This window comes from Anastrepha obliqua, chromosome 4, assembly GCF_027943255.1.
Source record: "Anastrepha obliqua isolate idAnaObli1 chromosome 4, idAnaObli1_1.0, whole genome shotgun sequence".
NCBI lineage: Eukaryota > Metazoa > Arthropoda > Insecta > Diptera > Tephritidae > Anastrepha > Anastrepha obliqua.
Window position 1 is genome coordinate 115,970,328 of NC_072895.1, and position 22,479 is coordinate 115,992,806.

A 22,479-nucleotide genomic window follows, 5' to 3' on the forward strand; every position below is an offset into this window, starting at 1 on the left:
TGTGTGAAATCGGTCGCTGATTTATAATTTTTGTTTTTATTTTTTAACCAGCCGTTCTTTTCTGTCGAGATATCGCCAAATAACGGTTTTTGATTACTAGAAATTAAACTTTTTGACAATATTTACAAACTCAAAAAGAAAAAATTTTTTTTTGGAAAAATTCTCGATTTATATTTTAAGAAAATTATTTTGAAAAATTTTTGTGTGGATTTTCGGACTTAGCCGCCGAGTTTACAGAGAAATTTGCCGATTCTTGGGTTTTTTTGCCTGCAGACTACTGAAAAATTTGTCTTTGGCTGAAATATGAAATTTTTTTATTTATATTTTAAAAAAATTATTTTCGAAATTTTTTATGTGAATTTTTGAAGTTTCCATAGCTGTTTCGCTTCTTGGGTAGACTAGTGAAAAACAATTTTTTTTGGCAAAAATATGAAAATTTTGGATTTGTATTTTAAGAAAATGATTTTCAAAAATTATTATGTGGATTTTCTGGCTTAGCCACTGACCTTACGTAGGAATTTGCTTTTCTGGTTCTTGAGTGTTTTTTTGCCTGCAGACTACTGAAAAAAATTTTTTTTGCGGCTAAAATGTGGTAAAGAGCAATTTCTGATTTCTAAACCGAGATTTAACATTTCTTTAAGGAAATTGAGCAGGCACTATACCAAAAACTCATCTGAACCACGAGGAGGCAATTTTTCGAAATTTGAATTCTATACCCCACTTCCAAGCCACAATTCTTATTGTAATCATAAAAAAAAAAATAGTTTAAAAAAACTAAAAAACACGCTTTTATTGCTAATCGAACTAAAAAGTAGAAAATAAATTTTAATGACAAAGAGACCTATAATGAAGTAATAGCAAATCGAACGATCAGTCATAGTCAACTACCTCAGAACAGAATTATAACAAAAATTAAGATACAAATAGAATAATTCAAATTAGAGTTAAAAGCGTGGGATGCTTGATATAGTAAATATTACAATCATTCTATTGGCAACTACCTATGTATGTACGAGGGTTATGAAAGTGAAGCAAAATGCATCCCACACTTTTAACTCTAATTTGAATTATTCTATTTGTATCTTAATTTTTGTTATAATTCTGTTCTGAGGTAGTTGACTAATACTCATCGTTCGATTTGTTATTACTTCATTATAGGTCTCTTTGTCATTAAAATTTATTTTCTACTTTTTAGTTCGATTAGCAATAAAAGCGTGTTTTTTAGTTTTTTTAAACTATTTTTTATTTTCTACTTTTTAGTTCGATTACCAAAAAAATGTGTTTTTTAGTTTCTTTAAACTATTTTATTTTATTATGAATGAAAATTATTGTTATCATTGCAGTCAGTGAATAAATGATTCGATATATTGGTGTTATATTTAATTCCTTTCTTATCGACTGTGAGTCTAAAGCTATGCAGTTATCGGCCGTGATAAAGAAGTAATCGAGATGAAGAACTTATTTCGTGGAGGGACCCTGAGAAACTGATTTACAAGAATAAATAAAGATTTTTCATTTTACAACCAAATTCACCTTACTTTTTGCCCACACTAAAAAAAAGAAAATATTAATCCTGGCAATCCTAATAAGGTTAATAGAAAACTTTTATCAAATTATTGCATTGTCATCGGTCCTAGGTGTGCAAAATTTCAAGTCGATCAGATTTTTAGAAGCCAGTGAAAATTAAGCTCAAAGATTCCGTTACATACATACATACATACATACATATATACAACCCGACCTAATAAAAGTGTGTTAAAAAAAAGATTCAAAGATTCAAATTCACCTTACTTTTTGCCCACAGGTAAAAAAAGAAAATATTAATCCTGGCAATCCTAATAAGGTTAATGGAAAACTTTTATCAAATTATTGCATTGTCATCGGTCCTTGATAGGTGTGCAAAATTTCAAGTCGATCAGATGTTTAGAAGCCAGTGAAAATTAAGCTCAAAGATTCCGTTACATACATACATACATACATACATACATATATACAACCCGACCTAATAAAAGTGTGTTAATAATGCGCCATAAAAATATGAATGACTTCCGCAACGAAAATCGTTTAAGGCTGATTTCAAATAGCTTCTCCTGTTTGCTTGTTCAATTTTCAATAAGAAAATAAAAACAAACATATAAAAAAATCAGCAATAAAATAAAAAAATATAAGATAAATAAGAAAGTTCAACTGCCCTTGCACTCGTATAAAATATTATCGATGCTTGAATTATTTGGCTGTAATAGCAACAAAGGAGGATGGTTCCATGTGTAGAAGTCCACGCAAGTGGGGAAAGTTACTGATCGCCATTCACTTGGGAATGGCCAGGACGATTCTTCTGCATATGGTTCAAGCAGCTTACAACGGCCGGGATTAGCCCAGGTATCCTCTGGGTAGCTTCCGAACATCCGTTCGGGAGTGAGCTAACGTGAGAAGGCAAAACATTCTAGGATAGCTGGTTGTGCGTTGGGTTTGGGACCCGCCACTTAAAAATCGCCCCCAATGAAAAGTTTTAAAAAGCCTCGGATGAGACCTCCCTATACTGATGACGACCCCTGCAAACGAACTAAGGATTATGATTTGAGGGCATGCACCTGGAATGTCCGGTCCCTTAATGGGGAAGGTGCCTCTGCCCGGCTGGTTGATGTCCTCGTGAGAGTAAAGGCTGACATCACTGCCATCCAAGAGATGCGATGGACGGGGCAAGGAAAGAAAACCATGGGACCTTGCGACGTCTACTACAGCTGCCATGTAAAGGAGCGCAAATTCGGTGTCAGATTTGTTGTGGGAGAGAGACTTCGTCGCCAAGTACTGTCGTTCACTCCGGTGGACGAGCGTCTCGCAACAATCCGCATCAAAGCCCGTTTTTTCAACATATCGCTAATTTGCGCCCACGCCCCGACGGAAGAGAAGGACGATGCGACCAAAGATTCCTTCTATGAGCGCTTGGAACGTTCCTATGAGCGCTGCCCCCGCCACGACATAAAAATCGTGCTTGGCGACTTCAACGCCAGGGTGGGCAAGGAGGGAATTTTTGGTCCCACAGTCGGAAAATTTAGCCTGCACAACGAAACATCCGGTAACGGACAGAGGCTGATCGACTTCGCCGGGGCCCGAAACATGGTAGTCTGCAACACCAGATTCCAGCATAAGAAGATTCACCAAGCCACCTGGTTGTCTCCTGATCGAAAAACGCGAAACCAGATCGATCATGTTGTGATAGATGGAAGACACGCTTCTAGTGTATTAGATGTGCGTACGATCCGAGGACCCAACATCGACTCGGATCACTACCTTGTTGCAGCCAAACTGCGCACCCGCCTCTGTGCAGCAAAAAACGTACATCTACCTACGCAAAGAATGTTCGACATCGAAAAGCTGCAATCACAACAGACAGCCAGAAGATTCGCCACTCGACTCTCACTCCTGCTCTCGGAGAGCACTGCCCAACAACCCGGCATGCGCGAGCAATGGAGCAACATTTCTCGTTCCCTACGTACCGCCGCCGAAGAAGAAATAGGATTCCGGCGAGCCCGAAAAAACAATTGGTACGACGAGGAATGTCATGCTGCCGCCGAAAGAAAAAATGCCGCCTATAGAGCCACGCTGCGATCGGGCGCAACGCGAGCCATGTGGGATCGCTACAGAGAACTGAAAAAGGAAGAGAGACGTATTATCCGAAAGAAGAAACGAGAGGCCGAAATACGTGAGTGCGAAGAGCTTGAGATGCTGGCCAACAGGAACAACGCCCGAAAATTCTACCAGAAAGTTCGGGAGCTTACAGAAGGTTTCAAGACCGGGGCGTTTTCCTGCAAGAACAAAGACGGCGAACTGGTGACTGACATACAGAGCAATCTTAGATTATGGAGGGAACACTTCTCGAACCTATTAAACAGTGACAGCTGCGCATGTCACCGAGAAAGTGAAGGTCCCGATACCCCAATCGTTGACGACGGAATTGTCGTTCCGCTACCCGACCATGACGAAGTGAGAATAGCGATAACGCGGCTAAAGAACAACAAAGCCGCGGGCGCCGACGGACTGCCGGCTGAGCTTTTCAAACATGGCGGCGAGGAGCTGGTAAGGTGCATGCATCAGCTTCTATGCAAAATATGGTCGGATGAAAGCATGCCTGCCGATTGGAATTTAAGTGTGCTCTGCCCAATCCATAAGAAGGGCGATTCTGCAATTTGTGCCAATTACCGCGGGATTAGTCTTCTAAATATCGCCTATAAGGTTCTAGCGAGCGTATTGTGTGAAAGGCTGAAGCCCACCGTCAACCAACTGATTGGACCTTATCAGTGTGGCTTCAGACCTGGAAAGTCTACCATCGACCAAATATTCACAATACGCCAAATCTTGGAAAAGACCCATGAAAGGAGAATCGACACACACCATCTTTTCGTCGACTTCAAAGCTGCATTCGACAGTACGGAAAGGAGTTACCTGTATGCCGCGATGTCTGAATTTGGTATCCCCGCAAAACTAATACGGCTATGTAAGATGACGTTGCTCAACACCAGCAGCGTCGTCAGAATTGGGAAGGACCTCTCCGAGCCGTTTGATACCAAACGAGGTTTCAGACAGGGTGACTCGCTGTCGTGTGACTTCTTTAACCTGATGTTGGAGAGCATCGTACGAGCCGCAGAACTTAATCGCTCAGGCACAATTTTTTATAAGAGCGTGCAATTGCTTGCGTATGCCGATGATATTGACATCGTCGGCCTTAACAACCGCGCTGTTAGTTCTGCCTTCTCCAAACTGGATAAAGAGGCAAAGCGAATGGGTCTGGTGGTGAACCCGAAGTACCTCCTGTCTTCAAACAAACAGTCGGCGCACTCGCGTATCGGCACCCACGTCACTGCAGACAGTTATAATTTCGAGGTTGTAAAAGACTTCGTTTATTTAGGAACCAGCATTAACACCGATAACAATGTCAGCCTTGAAATCCAACGTAGAATCTCTCTTGCCAACAAGTGCTACTTTGGACTAAGTAGGCAACTGAGCAGTAAAGTCCTCTCTCGACGAACAAAACTAACACTCTACAAGACTCTCATCATGCCCGTCCTAACGTATGGCGCAGAAGCTTGAACGATGACAACATCCGATGAAGCGACGCTTGGAGTGTTCGAGAGAAAGATTCTGCGTAAGATTTTTGGACCTTTGCACGTTGGCAACGGCGAATATCGCAGACGATGGAACGATGAGCTGTATGAGCTTTACGACGACATAGACATAGCGCAGCGAATAAAGATCCAGCGGCTACGTTGGCTGGGTCATGTCGTCCGAATGGATACAAACGCTCCGGCTTTGAAAGTATTCGATGCGGTACCAGCTGGTGGTAGCAGAGGAAGAGGAAGGCCTCCTCTGCGTTGGAAAGATCAGGTGGAGAAGGACTTGGCTTCACTTGGTGTGTCCAACTGGCGCCGGTTAGCACGAGAAAGAAACGACTGGCGCGCTTTGTTAAACTCGGCCAAAATCGCGTAAGCGGTTATAGCGCCAATTAAGAAGAAGAAGAAGAATAGCAACAAAAATATTGCGAACTGTTTACTAAAAACGGTTTAAGCAAACTGAACATTTCAGATAGCGTTCGCAGCTTTTAATAAATGCACTTGGGTAGACACATTGGCTGCAATATATGGACGATATAACCTCTCTGTTGGGGAGCCACCTACAGACTTGGCTGAACTTATTTGCTAAATGCTCGAATTTATCTTCTGATGGCTTATCTTGCCACTTAAGCACGTGAAACGGAAAACATCCGCTGTAGGTTTTTTAGTGTTTATTGGATATTTCTTTTTTTAAATACATTTTTTGGAGAATATTCGGCTAAGAGAAAAGGAAAACAAGTACTCGTAATTGCTTCTTTTTTGTTTTTGTAGTCTAAGCTATAAGTACATAGTATAATATGAATAATTTATTTTTCTAATTCAAAGAAGGTAAGAGTAAAGAATTGCTCGATGTAGTTTGGTTATGGTACGTCTTCATTTGAAGCATCTAAAAAGCCTTTTTATACTCAACTCTAAAAGTCTTAGCTTTCTGGAAGCTGGAAAAAATTTTAACTCTATTCTAATCTTTATGAAGCTTTGCATATTTTCTTTTACTCTACCTAGGTAATGGCTACATAACTAAATAAAGAAAGTACCTGCAAACTCGAAGGGAACTTCTAAGGCGAACAAAGTTTCAAATCTCGCTTGTGAGCAATGCGCATTAAACGCACTTGTATTCAATGCGACTACCTCAGCTCCTACTGCTCAGCTGCGCTGCTTCGGCGAGACTACTAAGATTCAGGTACATCAGTATCATGGTGAAAAGATAGCAGAGGTGTCCCCCAAGGATGATAGATTTATCCGGTTTGGTCAACAACTATGGGGAAAAACAAAATTGTGAGGGGAACTTCGGCTGCTCTAGCCTTTGTCCAACCATTCGTTGCTCAGACGGCAACGAAGTGACATTGGGATAATTTTTTCCTACATCACTAACATAATCTGAGTTTTTTCGCAAAGACACCGATCGCGACTCCAGTTGCGTCAGCCCTTCAGCTGAGTCTGCCCCTCAGAGCCGGATAACAGTCTGTTATTGGTCACACCTCAATTCTTTTCACTATGGGTGTCCCCAATATCAGACCGTTAAGTGACTCTCAGCGAATTTGAGAGAATTAGCTGGTTGGCTAATGTCATATGGGCTTGTTTACGAAAAAACTGAGATTGTGCTGGAGGTATACGAAAAACATCAATACTATCTTCGCTCCTGTTACTTTATTGCCGCCTGAAAATGACTGATTGAACGAGTGTGTGCGGGTGCAATTCTGCTGCTGAATCTCCTATGGCCACCAAAGCGGTCAGACTCTTCTCTCTTTCGAGGTTTCTCTTTCTCTCTTCAATGTTACTACAACGGACTAATGTAAAGTTCATGTCCCATCGAGCCATCTTACTCTCGGAGGCAACCATCTAAACCTCAACGTAAAAAAATTGTTTTCAAACGTAATGTGAATGTAGAGTCAATTATATTGCATAGTCAATTTATTGCGTATCAGAGAACAAGGGAATAGAGGGAGATGAGAGTGTTGACGAGCTTGCTAAGGCAAGCACCCGCTTGCCTAGTATGAGTACGCCGAACATACCTATATCTCTCACTCTCAGTTTAGAAGACGGAACTAGACGAGGAACTAACTATGGTAGCACAATCTGTCTATAAGGGAAGCCTCGGTCTCCCACAGGATTGCCAAAATAATGCTGCGAGCTGGCAACTAAAAAACAAAAAACTTTATTCTATCACTCCCAAGGAAAGAATGTAAAATATTGGTTGTAGTACTGACGCGACATTGTCTCATTCCACATCACGCAGCTAAAATGGGATTAGTTCAGAACGTCGCGTATAACTTATGCGAAGAAGAGCGGGATACGTTACAACACCTGCTTTGCCACTGCCCTGCTCTAAGCAGAACTCGTTTCAAGGGTATACTCGTATCGGTATAATTTTCATCTCTGAAGGATATTACTGGCAAAAGGTTAAACTGTTTATTAAAATCATCGAACCATGTATCACGAACTACAGGGTAGGCCATTTAAAGCGGGCCCATTTGTTTCTGAAAAAAAAACATTGAAAAAAACATTTTTTTTTGTGTTGATATGAAAAATCATTTATTTTGATTCAAGGAGATTTGTTCCAGCTAGTTTTTGAAAATGATATCCTTCAAATGTTTGCCTCTGGCCTTGATGGCCAAATGTGTCCTTTTTTCGGCGTTTTCCATCGTTTTGGCCAATATTTCGGCCGGTATGGCGGCGATTTCGCGTCGGATATTGTTTTTAAGTTGAGTTAGAGTCCTTGGCTTGTTGATGTATACCTTGGATTTCAGATAACCCCACAAATAAAAGTCCGGTGGCGTCAAATCTGGTGATCTCGGTGGCCACGGAAAATCACCATTTTTCGAAATCAACCTTCCAGGGAACAATGGCTTCAAAAAATCGATTGTAGCGCGTGAAGTGTGGCATGTAGCCCCGTCCTGTTGGAACCAGTAGCCTTCCATGTCATTTTCTTCGATGATTGGCATAAACATTGGGATAACTCGATGTTCGCGGAGCCTCCTCAACACTGGCTCGTACAGCCTCGATATTTTCAGCAGAACGTCGTGTACGTTGTCTGGATGCGTGGCTGGTATTGCTGAGACTACCGTGGTTAATAAATTTTGCGTATAAACGCTGTAAAGTGCTTTTGGATGGCGCACTTTTAACTTTATTTTTTTTTTTAAACGCACGTTGAGTTTTCACAATTGAGAAGTTATTTTGGATGTAAAGCTGAATTATTTCAGCGCGTTCTTTTGGAGTGTACTGCTCCATGGTAAAAATTGTCTTGGACTGACGCTTCCAACGCGCTATGTCATTAGTCGATCTGACGTTCCTGTCAAAAGTTATAGGGTTGCCCGATGGGCCCGCTTTAAATGGCCTACCCTGTATGTTTAATATGACTCCAACAACACTGGTAATACTAAGGACCCTTGTGGTCTATGTTGGGTGAGATATATTCAGATCGGCCCGATATACCAAACCAAACCTGGGTGTATATTCAGAAGACTCGGAAATCTGTAAACTTTTTTTTAGATATTGGAGAGGGAAACCAGCTAAAAGTTACATTCATGGCATACAAATTCCGTTTAACCTTTGCCAGACTGAAATTCATATTGATACTGAGTACACTCGGTTCGAAGAGTTTCTGAAGACATCTACAATATAATTTCGGAAAGTCCATGCTTTTTGCGAAAAATTGAAAAATTAGAAAGGCAGCTCCGATCTGAATGTATTTTTTGGGTTTTTAATATTTTTATCCGAATATGTCTCCAAATTTGCACTTAGGCAGTTGCCAAATTCAAATTGTCAAATCCAATGTCAGTTTCCCTACAAAAAAAAAAATCTCAAATATGGCATAGATAAGTTTTTAGAACTCACTGATCACGAGTTTCAGGTTATTTAAACATTGGCTAATGACAGCTGTCAAATCAACTGTCACTTTTTCTAAAAAAATAAAAATGCCTCGAAAAAGCGACAAAAACAAAAAAAGGCCACAACAGTTTGGAAAAAACATCAACTGGTATTTAAATATATCAGCCTGTGGGTTTCTGCAGGCGCTTGAGAGAAGGAAAATCATATGCTGTCATGCTAAAGTGACAGCTAAAGTTTCAGGTTAGTTGAGAAAACAGCCCTTAGATTGTCGAGCTGGACAATAGCAGACCCGTATTTTTAACATGAAAAGTGAACATGAAGGTCTTGACACAGATCTACAGCCATTTGTTAAGTAATAGGTTGGACAGATTTTTTATGTTTTTATCCTCTCTCAGGCTTATTTTGTCGTGTTGGGAATCACAAGTTTTACAAAAGCTGCATGCCTTAGCACACTTCACATATTGAGACAAAAACAAACTGTATCTTCTTTTGTATTCTTCTTGAAAAATCTCCTAAATTTAATACTTACCCATGTATGCAGTAAGTGTACGAGAGTAGGAGTATTCATAAAATATTACCCCTCACAGAAATTCATCATACGACGTGTGCACTCACCTAAAAAAGAGAAGAGAGAGAAATAATAAATTTGTTAGTGCATATACATACCTATATATAAAAAAATAAGAAAATACAATTTAATTAATTTGTAAAAATTTTGTCCTATGAAAACTAAATTTATGAGAAAATAAAAGATCTGATCATGCAGCTTTACTATATAAAATCTTTAGTTTTATGTGTAAATGAAATTTTTTCGGGATAACTTTCACTGTCGCCAGGAAGTATGATCAACCTGTCCAAAAACCAAGACCACCCGACCAAAAACGTAGCATGAGAGGTCTTTTTAAGAAAGTCTGAGATACTTATTGATTTGGTGGCTGGTGGAAGTGCCCCTAAAAAAACCTCTCAATAATCAACTATAACCTGAGGTACCGTTTTGTTGCCCTTCTGCAGTATGCGTTTAGTATAATTGTTGCTCTATCTTTTCAGTCCCTTCACATGACTTTCAATTCTTTATAGTGGTACTAAAATTAGGTAGCCTGCTCTCATTGAGATCACACCAATCGCAACTAACCGCCTATATAAATTTGATTTACATTCTATTACGCATAAAAAGGCAGCGTAAAGATTCTGTTTTTTTTTTTGTACTTCACCATCTTTTATTATGAAGAAAAATCATGGCTTTGCAAATAGTTACTTCTGCGAATAAATAATTAAACGTAGCAAAAAATGGCATAACATAAAGGCGTGGGAAGTATAGGCGTTGCAGAGAAAACAAAGAAATAAATCGACATAAGCCAGAGCTGAATTGCCCGCTAAAATGGCTTTTACAGCGAAAAATAGCAGCCATGAAGAAGAAAATAATTTAAGAATAGCACAAAGAACTTTACAAAGAAAACAATTATGAAAAGAAACAATTGAAATACTTAGAAAATCATTAAAAGTATACTTAGCACAAGCGCTGACAACCTCGAGCGGACTAACAAAGGTTCGCTTAATCGAACAGACGGGTAAGTCAAGTTTCTTCCAAGTGAGTTCAAGTTATGCAGTACACAATTCACAATTTTACAGACTAGAATACTTATTTGAATAAATATAAAATTAAAAGCTGAGAAAGACCTTGGAAAAAAATTTACAATTAATTCTCTTCGAGATGTTCGAGATAATCTAAAGATTGGTGCCAATGAATAATATATTAGTTAGCTTTAATACCAATTAATTCAGATAAAAAAGATATTGAAAATGCAAAACTCTAAGTAGACGATTGAAATCTATCTGTGGAAGTAGTTAGAAGCCATTTTCGTATTCATTTTTGTAGTAAATTTAGACATATGAGGTTTCTTACAGACTACAAGGAAACTAACAGTAACAATTCGCAACTATGTAAAAAATTCACTGAGTGATAATTTGAAATTACATTTAATTTAGAGAACTTGAAAGCTGGTTAAACTCATTCACTCGCTCAAAGGTGCTTTCGAGGCATAAAGAACACTAACCCACTCTAGGAAGAAGATATCATTAATTAATTAAGGGTAAAGGCGAGTCAACTGTCCCATTGCTATTTCTTCTACTTTGTAACGATTTTAAATTTAGTATTGCCCCCACTATTTTCGTGCTTTCACGGATGGCTCTAGGAACGAGCACGGTCTGGCTCTGTATCTACGTGGAATCTAGCGGAATAAAACTACCTACACTTTGCTCTTGGAATGTACGTATCTGTGTTTCAAGCTGCAGTGTATGCTGTTCAAGAAGCAATGAGCATTGTTGTGGAAAACAGATGGAGAGGCAGATCTGTATGTGTCTGCAGCGATACCAAAGCTACGCTCATGGCTAGAGAGAGACCTTCAACCAATTCAAAGGCAGTTGAATTCTGTAAATCCAGGCTGAAATATGTCCGTAAACATAATATGCTGATGTTAAAATGAATCCCGAGACATGGGAATATCGCGGGTAAAAAGGCCTCTGACCAACTTCTTTGGCCCAGAGCTCGTGCTGTCGTTTCCTTCTGCAGCCATCAAAGCCACGGTTAGCAAACGGATTACTTCCATCCACAAGTGAGCTTGGCAGGCTGAAAGAGTCTGCAGATGGACACACCTGATGTTAGCTGTCATGTCCGACCCACTGTCGCAGATCCTCTTGTCATTAAGCAGAAGGGTCTGTAGGCAGCTGGTTGGACTGATGACGAGCCACTTTCTAAGGGCGTAGCATCTCAGCCCAGCATGTAGAGAGGAGGATGAGACGGCGAACCACTTTCTATGCGACTGCCCGCGCATCGCTCGAATCAGGCTTGATATCTTTGGCACTGATGTGTTAAGAAGCGACCACTTTGGCTCCTTGGTACCACAAGATCTACTCGTATTTCTTCGGAGGTCGGGTAGATTTAAAGAAAATCTAAAAGGGAACTCGAGGGCAGTACAACGGACTTAGTGTTGTCTGAATGCTTTACTCGCTTATTTGTCCCGATAAAAACAAACACAAAAACAAAAAGAAAAATAAGGGAGGCATCGTTGGATCATTATCGGATTAGTAAAGTTTAAAGATCCGAGTGCAGTCGAAGAAATGTCTTTTGAATGCGTCCCAGTCTAGTGATGTGCGCCATTGATGATATGGCCTCCAAATAAATACGGCATACTCTATCTCATAGACTGTACGAGAGAAGGAAATAGTGACTTTAAAGTGTATGGATACATAACATTGAAAGCAAAAAGCCGAATGAAGGCAAGTGTAGAACACGATTTGGCGATGAGAAAACTGAAATGGTTTAGAAACTGAAAAGTGGAATCAAAGATTACTTCCAAATCTGTAATTTCCTAAAGGAGTATTTAGACGCGAGTTCTTTACAAAACATGAGTTAGAGATTAAATGCTTAGACTTAGGAAAATGGCACATGAGAGTATTTCTTAACATTTAGTTGAAGTAAAGTCCTATCATACCCTGCCCCGACGTTTTTCAGGTCTGATAGAAGAGTACATAAATCAGACAGCCTTAAGACAGCTTTAAACATTTTTGAGTCATCCGCACATACAATAAATTCAGAGAAATGGAAACCTTCAGATATGTAATTAACAAAAATTACAGAGAATAAAGACTCAAAATGCTGCGCTGTTGGACACCGGAAGAGCCAATAAAAGGATAGGGGACAGGAAATCACTATTTATATATATATATATATATAATTGGCGCGTAGACCCTTTTTGGGTGTTAAGCCGAGCTCGTCCTCCTATTTGTGTTGTGCGTCATGATGTTGTTCCACAAATGGAGTGAACTACAGTTTCAAGCCGACTCCGAACGGCAGATATTTTTATGAGGAGCTTTGTTATGGCAGACATACACTCGGAGGTTTGCCATTGCCTGCCGAGGGGCGACCACTATTAGAAAAATGTTTTTATTAATTTTGGTTTCACCGATACTCGAACCAAGGTTCTCTCTGTGAATTCCGAATGGTAATCACGCACCAACCCATTCGGCTACGGCGGCCGACTATTTTTATCAGTTCGCTCAAAAATAAAAATAAGCGTTAGTGTAACTCCTCTGTTTAGTGATTTTAAATTTAAAATCACGCTGTAGATTAGGTTAGGGTGCCAGGTTGCTTGTCTAAGACAAGACACTCGGTGTCCCGGAGGTCCATTGTGATACCTGCATTTGATTTCCATCGCCTAACTAAGTTTCTTACGGCACTTAGCACCTTCTAAGAAGGTAACTCCCATTTTGTAAATTTCCCCTAGTCTTCAAAGAAATAATCGCCAAGATATTTAAAGTGCACGACATTCACAGAGGAAGTGTTCTTTTAATTTCTTCTTCATCTCCACAGCTCCTGCAGAAGTCATTCTGAGGTACACCTATTCTACTGGCTAAGCACGCAGTAAGCAGATTATTACTTCATAACTTTAATATTCATCGATTTTACAATTTTTAAAATAATTGCCATTAATTACTATATATTTTTTAAGCTGGTAAATGCACTTTGAAATATAGTATAATTTAAAAAATCGTCATTCTTCTTAAGTTTCTAACTTCGACATTCACTACAATATTTACTCTTTACTGCCGGGGATGTTTTCTTTAAAATTTTGCTTATTTTTGTGAAAGCACTCAGGCAAAACTCGTCACTCGAATCGGGCACTGAACGAATTTCTTTAGTATCTGATTGCATTTAGCAGTTAGTAGTGGCTTATTCTCGACGATTTATCTCACTTAATCGCGTACATGTTCCAGGCAACACCTTTCCTCGCACAGCGTGTTTTCGATGCACTGCAAAGAACTTTGTTAGTAGAAATTCAAATCAAACAGCAAAACAATTAAGCGGAGATTATCGCACTTATCTACGCCTAGGCACTTCAAATGATTACTACATATTTGCTTTCTGGGCACGCCTCTCCATGACTATAAAAGCTGTAATATTTGAGGGAATAATCATCAGTTTCATAGAAACAGTTTTGAATAATCAACATGAAAGTCTTCATCTGCTTAATCGTCGCTCTGGCTTTGGTTTCATCAGCTTTTGGTGTTGACTTGAGCCGTTGCTCTTTGGCTCGTGAGATGTCTCGCTTGGGTGTACCAAGGGATGAGTTGGCCCGTTGGACTTGCATTGCCCAACACGAGAGCTCCTATCGCACTGACGTCGTCGGCCCAACCAACTACAATGGCTCCAACGATTATGGCATCTTCCAGATCAACGACTATTACTGGTGCCGACCTGCAAGCGGTCGCTTCTCCTACGATCAGTGCGACATCAGTTGCGATGGTTTGTTGACCAACGACATTGAACCTTCGGTGCGTTGTGCTCAAAAGATCTTGCGCATGCAAGGCTGGTCTGCCTGGTCTACCTGGTGCTACTGCGACGGCTCTTTACCAAGCATTGACGACTGCCTCTAAGATATTCGTTTAAAATAAATGTTGTTGTTGTTTAAATATATATTATTGAATTGTTCTAAAAAAATGTTGGCCTTTTCTTTTAACTTTTTTACATTTATTTCGTGATATAGTAGGGTTAATCATATTTTTGTGGATCACCAGATCCTAATATTTTCCCATGACCCATGCGGGTCATTTTAAGACTTTCTTTTAATCTGAGAGCTATGTAGTTTGTTGGATAGATGGGGGGTTAAAATATTCTATAGAAATATTCGCCGCAAATTTTCAGTAGAGATTTTTCCGCCTAAAACAGACAAGAGACACCTAAGAGACAAAAATACACCACTAATTTGCTTTTGATACTATGTCGTTCTCCTTTCCTTCGTTGTCCGGCAAATCTATTCTTTTGTTTCTTGCTGAAGTTGTGGATTTTTTCTGCAGTCTGAGTTGAGCTACGCACCATCGACTGTTGAATGATTTATGTCAAAAATGCTGCTGCTTTCTCTCCATAACTCTTATTGAAACTTTAATGGAACTTTTCCGACTTTTTTCAATAGGAATTCCTTGTCTCTACGATTGCAATTCTTCGATTCCTACATCAACTAAGCGAACTTTTGTTAGTCTCCCAGCCCATATGATATTGGCAGTCTTACAATAATTATTTGCATAATTTAAATAACTTTGAATGCAGCTACAACTTTTTGCATTAACACAAACCCACAGAACTTAAGTAAGAAAGTACCGAAGCATATTCTTGTGTCCTACCAAAGGCGGATACTAAGTACTCAAATTTCTGCGATGCTTTGCTTTGAGGCAAGCAAATATAAAAGAATTAACCATTTGAACGCGCCAAACAAAAGAATCAAGAATTGACAAGATGTAGATGATGTTAGCATTGACGTCTTGGCCCATTGTCTGATGGAATGTTATTACAAGTTGTAGTTGCATTCGGTCATTATTGTTGTTGTTGCATGTAAGCTGTTGCGGTTGCGGTATGACATGTGGAAATCATGTTAGTTTAACCACACGGAACAAATACGCCAAGTCTATTGTTTAGCGTCAAGTGAGTTAGCTAAGAGGAAGTGGATGATGTGCAGGGGTGGGCATTAACAGCACTTGTTGACAAATTCTACAGTAACTGGAGAAAGCAATGGGGAAAATAGGCAGTGACAAGGTAAGAAATGTTAGCTGCACACGAACATGGTTTTTGGGGGAATAAATTGAAGATGGTTTTGTTGTTGCTTTAAGGAAAAAAACAATTACAACTTGTCGGTAATTTGAGGCATGCAACTTGGTAGTTGCTTTGCGCTGAACGCAGCCACGCATGGATTCTGTGAAAAATGCGCCGTTGTGTCGGTGTGAGCGTTGTGAGTGTTGTGTACAGGACCGGTTTAACCATGTTGAGGACCCTTTACACTTTTCTACAGTAATTTGAAATGTGACATTGTAAAGCTCGTATGCAAAGCAGTAATATTGTCATTGAGTATACAAAAAAATATTTAAATTAAATTGTCATTCGATGAAACATTTTGCAATGTTTTTTTTTTTTTTGGTGCGTGAGACCCCTCGCAGATGCCCACACTACCTTAGGAATAATACGACCCTGTCTGTTGAAAATACTTATATGTATATACCTTGAAGTGAAAAGCCAAGCTGCTTAGCAAACGTGCTGGTTCGTGAATTGGCCTTTGATGGAAGAAGTTAAAGTGAAGAAATATAACTAGTCCGAGACGGACTAGAAACGTACCAGTTGCAAAATGCTGGATTAGAGATATAAGGAGAAAAAAGACAACAACGACCACAAAATTGTGTTTGTGCCTTTATTGCTGTTATTGTTTATGAATAGCATTGTTTAATAATTTTTATCTGAAGTTGTTTTCATTTAGTTTTTGACTTCATTTAGTAAAGACGTAGAAAACGTTAAAGCTGAGAAAAAAAGTGCTCATAATATTTTTAATTCATAATAAAACATTTTTGCCACACTCATTCATCAATTTTTATTTACTTTTTCAACTCGTCCAAAACTGGTGATTTGGCTCCAAAATTGGACTAATTTTTTCGGTGTTTTGTAGGTTTCATGAATAGGCTAACAATGGACATTAATTCCACTTCAGAATCAAATATTTTTAATGTGTTTAAATATTGTGATTGTATCACACAAATTAATGCGTGAGCGTCGCCCTACGATTTAAGCGCATATTGATTCGCTGTCAAAACTTAAAAAGGTTTCTTAGCCTTTTATAAACGATCCGCATGGCTATTGCGTCCGCCACAGCTTAAGTTTTTAAGTAAAGTTAAGTTAAGTTATATTAAATTAAGTTATGTTAAGTTAAGTTAAGTTAAATTATGTTAATTTAAGTTAGGTAAAGTTAAGTTTAACTAACCGCTAAAAAAATGTGTTAAGTCCAACCTCAGCTGTCTGCTTAAAAAATTTAAAATAGTACTTAAATGCTAGAGGCGGCAGAGCTTAAAACACAGTCATTTATTTTCTGTTATGAAAAATGCCATCATCGTCAAATAATTCTATTTTGCTGTCCAGATCATCTGCTAAGCATCCTTTGTCATAAATCCTTAAACAACATATTTGCGCCAACCTTCTCCAAACTTTTTTCTAACTTTTCCAGTTAGACAAACATCTCGGGATCCTTCTTTTTCTTCTTGATTGGTGCAGTAACCACCTAACCGATTTATGTCGAGTTTAGCCAAGTGCGACAGCCATTTATTTCTCCTACCGTATCACCTGGCGCCAATTAGATTCGTCAGGTGAAGCTAACTCCGCCCACAATTAATATTTCTAACAACTGGAAATGAGTGCGAGAAAATATGTATGGTTGGTAAAACTTTTATTCATTAATTTTCCTCATTGAAATCGGAGTCAATAACACTGCGTTATAAAACGAACTTTTCTGTCCTATAAACCAAATATACTTTTCCGGAAAGAGGAGAAAAAATAAAAATACACCTGTATCGGCGATTTTCATGTACACGTCAGAATTTTTTTTTATGTACATGGGAAGCTCGCATAAGAGATCAGCATTACACTGAATTTAAGTGGAAGCCGCGAATATGCTACAAAGTAGGCGTAGAAAGTATAGAAAATCTACCATTAGTGCAGCCATCTCAACTCATTTTGCCATCACTACACATTAAGCTCGGTGTCGTATCAAATTTTGTTAAAAAACTGGATCGTGAGGGCGAGGCGATTGCAAGTTTGCTCAACAAACGAGCTGACAATTATAAAAATATTGTTGCAGAAATGATTTCGGCATATGGCGAAATGGGCGTATTAATGTCGCTAAAGATCCATTTTCTTCACAATCATTTAGATTGTTTCCTTGGTTATTTAGGAGCTTGTAGCAATGAACATGGCGGAAGGTTCCACCAGGACATTGCGGCTATTGAAAAGCGCTTTAGAGGACAAGCCATTACGCATATGCTTGGCGAATACTGTTGGTCTATTTGTCGCGATACTGACACAAATGCTTACAAACGCAAAAATAAAAGGCCTAAGTTTCTTTAAAAGCATTAAAATTCTTAATGTAACAATTTTTAATTTTAATATAATAAAATTAATAAAAAAATTCGGGGTTTTATATCTCTATTGTAATGCGGTGGAAATACCTTTCTTTTGATACCCACATCGGCATATCTCATGCAATTTTTTTTTTAATTTCGAACAGGTGGCAACCCTGTGAAACATTGTCAGAGGCAACACCTAGGTGAAAAGTCTAGAAATGTGATACACTATCTGTGTGCCCAATTTCATTCAAATCCGTTAAGCTAATCCTGAGATCGTGTGGCTATACAGATATGCATACAAGAATTGCTCGTTTAAAGTTATAAAATACAAAAAAAAAAAAACTGTGACGTGTACATGAAAATCGCCGATACACGTTATTTTTTTTTTATCCCCTTTCCGAAAAAGTATATTTGGTTCATAGGACAGAATGTGTGTAACGCGGTGTAATTGATCCAAGGTTTAGCTTTCATTGATTTGATGTTTTTCGTATATGACCTCAGTTATACAATCTTAGCATTGTCGTAACCAAACCTCTGTTATCACTCCGGTTACATCAGCCAATCACCTGAATATTTCCAATGCAAAGGAGACCTTTCTCTTCTTCTGCTTTTTCTTCTTCCCATTTTAAAGCCTGAAGTGTTTGAGCCACAATGCTAGTGAGCTGTTTTTCCATTTAAATATATTTTACTACCAAGGCCAACGATTTTTGTTTTTGTCTTTTTTTTGTTTCATTAAGTGCAAGGCAACTGGTATGCTTTACAGCTTATATTTACAGCAGCTTTTTTGCTTTTGAATTCTCTGACGCTCTGTAGACGCCACTGTAAAAGAAGTACAAGCACTTTGAGAAGGAAGTTATTAAACTCAGAAAACAAACATACGTGGCTACATACGTATATAAAATTATGCAACAGTTTGAGACTCATAAATTGAGGGGACTAAGAGAATCTGGCGGCTTATAAATAGTTGTTGGTCACTGGTCGTGAAGAACGAACGGAAATGAGCTTAACATACAGGAATACATTGTATGAGTATGTGTGTAGAGTAAGCACATATTACCACCACGGAAGTGAATATATGTATATGTATGTGGTCGAAGTGCTTGTTGTAATCGCTAGCACTTAACATTTTTTTATCGAATGCACCTTCAGAGTAGTTATTAAAAATACCAGAGCGTTGGTAAACTAAACTAAAGTGTGGCATTATTAAGTATTTAAGAGAGCAATAAAATTGAATCCACTAGGCACTGATACATTTATTTTGAGCATGAAACTTACAGTCATAGTTGCACAGTGTGAATTCTAGCATAATTAATATACTATGTAACGCCATGTCTGCGCGTCGAACAGTTTTTCGGAGCCTTGATGGAAGCCGAAGTTTAGCACAAGGGAATTAGACAGATAAAGACCAGAGAGCCAACTTCATAAAATTTTGTAAAGGGTGTTTTTTTAGAGGTTAGGTTTTCAAGTTGGCACTACTTTTTTCGTAGATGGTCTTTTTGACAGCTGTCACTTGATTTATGCTCAGTTTGGTTTGCCATTTCATAATGAATAGACTTACACCTGAACAACGTTTGCAAATCGTGCAATTCGCGCGACGCATCAAAGAAAATTTTGTTCAGCGATGAAGCTCACTTTTGGTTGAATGGGTATGTCAATAAGCAAAATTGTCGCATTTGGAGTGAACATAATCCACAAGCCATTGCTGAGACGCAGTTACATCCTCAAAAAGTCACTGTTTGGTGTGCTCTATGGGCAGAGGGAATCATTGGTCCATATTTCTTTAAAAATGAAGCCGGCCATAATGTTACAGTCAATGGAGAGCGCTATAGAGCCATGATTAATGGCTTTTTCGTGCCTGAATTGGACGATGTTGATGTGGACGACCTTTGGTTCCAACAAGACGGCGCTACATGCCATACAGCCAACGCAACAATCGATTTATTGAAGGAAACTTTTGGTGAGCGCATTATCTCGCGCCGTGGACCTGTGGCGTGGCCTCCAAGATCGTGCTATATAACACCGCTGGACTATTTCTTGTGGGGCTATGTGAAGTCGCTTGTCTACGCAGATAAGCCTGAGACGATTGACGTCTTGGAAGAGAATATTCGGCGCGTTATTGCTGACATACGGCCCCAATTGCTTCAAAAAGTGGTCGAAATTGGGCCTCTCGGCTGGAATTTATTCGAGCCAGCCACGGCGGCCACTTGCCCGAAATCATTTTTAAAACATAATGGCAAACCCTTATCTTTATAATAAAGCTAAATTCTTGGCCATAACATTAAATTATATACGTTTTATTTCATCTTGAAAACCTAACCTCTAAAAAAACACCCTTTATTTCTTTTGCTTTTACGTTATCTGCTTGCTTCAGGACTATTGCAGTGCTCACTCCCTTCGAAGGTTGGGCACATCCAAGGACGTGCACCTTTAACGAAATTTGGGGCGGCAAAAAGTTATAAGAAGCAACGCACGGCTAAAGTAATTGTTTTTATACGTCGATGATGCACTCGCTATGAATATATGTATTATTCAATACCCTTAGAAGGATTATCAATGATGGCAGAATCAACCTTGCACACGCAAAATCTCTTGAGTACAATTCACCGAAGGTTCACTATTGGTAAGAGAAGTAGAAATTGAGCTGGAAAACATGTGTGTACAACTCATTTAATCGTTGAAGTCATTGCAGTTGATTCGTTGGAAAACGCAGACGGAATATCTAAAGGCGCAAGAGTAATGGTCCATAGTGGAGCAGCCTACACCTGAGTGAAACATTCTAAAGCAAGAATTTGGTCCGAGATGGTTGGTGGATAACTGCAATTTGTGGTGCCTTGGCTATGAGCCTTAGTATGTCCGCGGACAGTGGACAACCGCTTCTACCTACCCTAACCTTGTGGTGCCTTTGCCTTACAAATGGAGATATCTACAGATTAATGCTACCTCCGAAGAAGCCATTTGAGAAGCCATTTCAAAGCAGTAGGAGGGTAATACCCTCGGACCAAATCGTATAAGCGGTTATCGCGCGAATCAAGAAGAAGAAGAAGAATTCGCTCGGATCAATCGAATAATAGTCAAGTAAAACCTATTCGGTTGAAGCGGCCAAAAACTCATCTCTTCTATAGTGACTGAAGGCGTTTTAAACGATTTCACAGAAAGAAAGCTGAAACCTCAAAAATTCCGCATTACTTTGCCAAAAGCAGCGTAGTGTAAAGTAAGTAGTTCCCTGAAAATTCATCTCACATAACTGAGCTTGTGTTCTGAAGAACCCTGTTTCCGTTGCATTGCAAAAAACTTTGATAAGTTGCAGTCCAGAGTGCAAAACAATTAATTAAAGATAATAGAACTTATATACCCCTAGATACCTCAAATGATTAGAATATGAACGTGAACACACCTCGTTACAGGTATAAAAGCTCTCCAATTTTCGGGAATAATCATCAGTTTCATAGAAACAGTTTTGAATAATCAACATGAAAGTCTTCATCTGCTTAATCGTCGCTCTGGCTTTGGTCTCATCAGCTTTCGCTGTTGACTTGAGCCGTTGCTCTTTGGCTCGTGAGATGTCTCGCTTGGGTGTACCAAGGGATGAGTTGGCCCGTTGGACTTGCATTGCCCAACACGAGAGCTCCTACCGCACTGACGTCGTCGGCCCGACCAACTACAATGGCTCCAACGATTATGGCATCTTTCAGATCAACGACTATTACTGGTGTCGACCTGCAAGCGGTCGCTTCTCCTACGATCAGTGTGACATCAGTTGCGATGGTTTGTTGACCAACGACATTGAACCTTCGGTGCGTTGTGCTCAAAAGATCTTGCGTATGCAAGGTTGGTCTGCCTGGTCTACCTGGCGCTACTGCGATGGTTCTTTGCCAAGCACTGAGGACTGCTTCTAAGATATTCGTTTAAAATAAATGTTGTTGTTGTTTGAATAAAAATCATTGAATTTGTTTTAAAAAGTCTTGGATTTCGCATTTATTTCTTTATGTTGATGGTACAGGTTGTAACGTTGGTGGAAAGAGTCTTCTTGGTAGAAAACTTCATCGTTTTGGGCCGCACTATTTTGTTATGGGTATTGTAGTGCTAAAAACTGCACTACTGTACTTTTGCTTCCTGGCACTGCTTTCATAATTATTTTCTTTGTAATTCTTTCTACTTGCAAAATGCGCCTAAAGAGGTCATCGTAAAAGTGCATGAGTTGCTAGTCAGTCACTTGTGACCAATCGTAGGCAGTGAGTGAATAACTTAAGCGAGAATTTCGTGGGTGTCATGCCTCAGTTACGCCGACGAGGAGCTTGCTCAGCAAAATGAAGAAACTGCGGTGGAGGAAATAACAACTTGATAAGCAAAAACTGAAAAAGACTCTTTTATATTATTTTAGCTGCTTCTATTAACTTGGGGATGTTATGCATTTCATGCATTTATGTATGTAGATATGTAGATATGTATGAATATAGAATAGTAAACTATTAAAGCGAAAACGAGCCAAGAGACAATTGCACTGAAAATTATGACAATTAGTATTGCAGTCGAATTTCTCATGCTTCTAAATTGTCTGGCATTGCATGCAACTTTTTACTGAACCCAGTCAACCTCACTTCTGTCCAGACTT

At 39.1% G+C, this 22,479-nt stretch overlaps 2 protein-coding genes across 2 annotated transcripts; both read left to right on the forward strand.

The window, feature by feature from the left end:
• The first annotated feature begins 13,940 nt into the window (after positions 1-13,940).
• On the forward strand, positions 13,941-14,369 carry LOC129244377 (lysozyme D-like). Its single transcript, XM_054881997.1, has one exon. It carries the CDS (start codon positions 13,944-13,946, stop codon positions 14,367-14,369), a length of 426 nt encoding a protein of 141 aa, XP_054737972.1. The 5' UTR covers positions 13,941-13,943.
• A 6,959-nt stretch (positions 14,370-21,328) lies between these two features.
• LOC129246487 (lysozyme D-like) lies at positions 21,329-21,763 on the forward strand. The gene has a single exon (XM_054885343.1). It carries the CDS (start codon positions 21,338-21,340, stop codon positions 21,761-21,763), a length of 426 nt encoding a protein of 141 aa, XP_054741318.1. The 5' UTR covers positions 21,329-21,337.
• Positions 21,764-22,479: the final 716 nt, after the last annotated feature.

Excerpts from the sequence above, each read along its gene's own strand:
- LOC129244377 (XM_054881997.1), top strand. The coding sequence starts at position 13,944 with ATGAAAGTCTTCATCTGCTTAATCGTCGCTCTGGCTTTGGTTTCATCA.
- LOC129246487 (XM_054885343.1), top strand. The coding sequence starts at position 21,338 with ATGAAAGTCTTCATCTGCTTAATCGTCGCTCTGGCTTTGGTCTCATCA.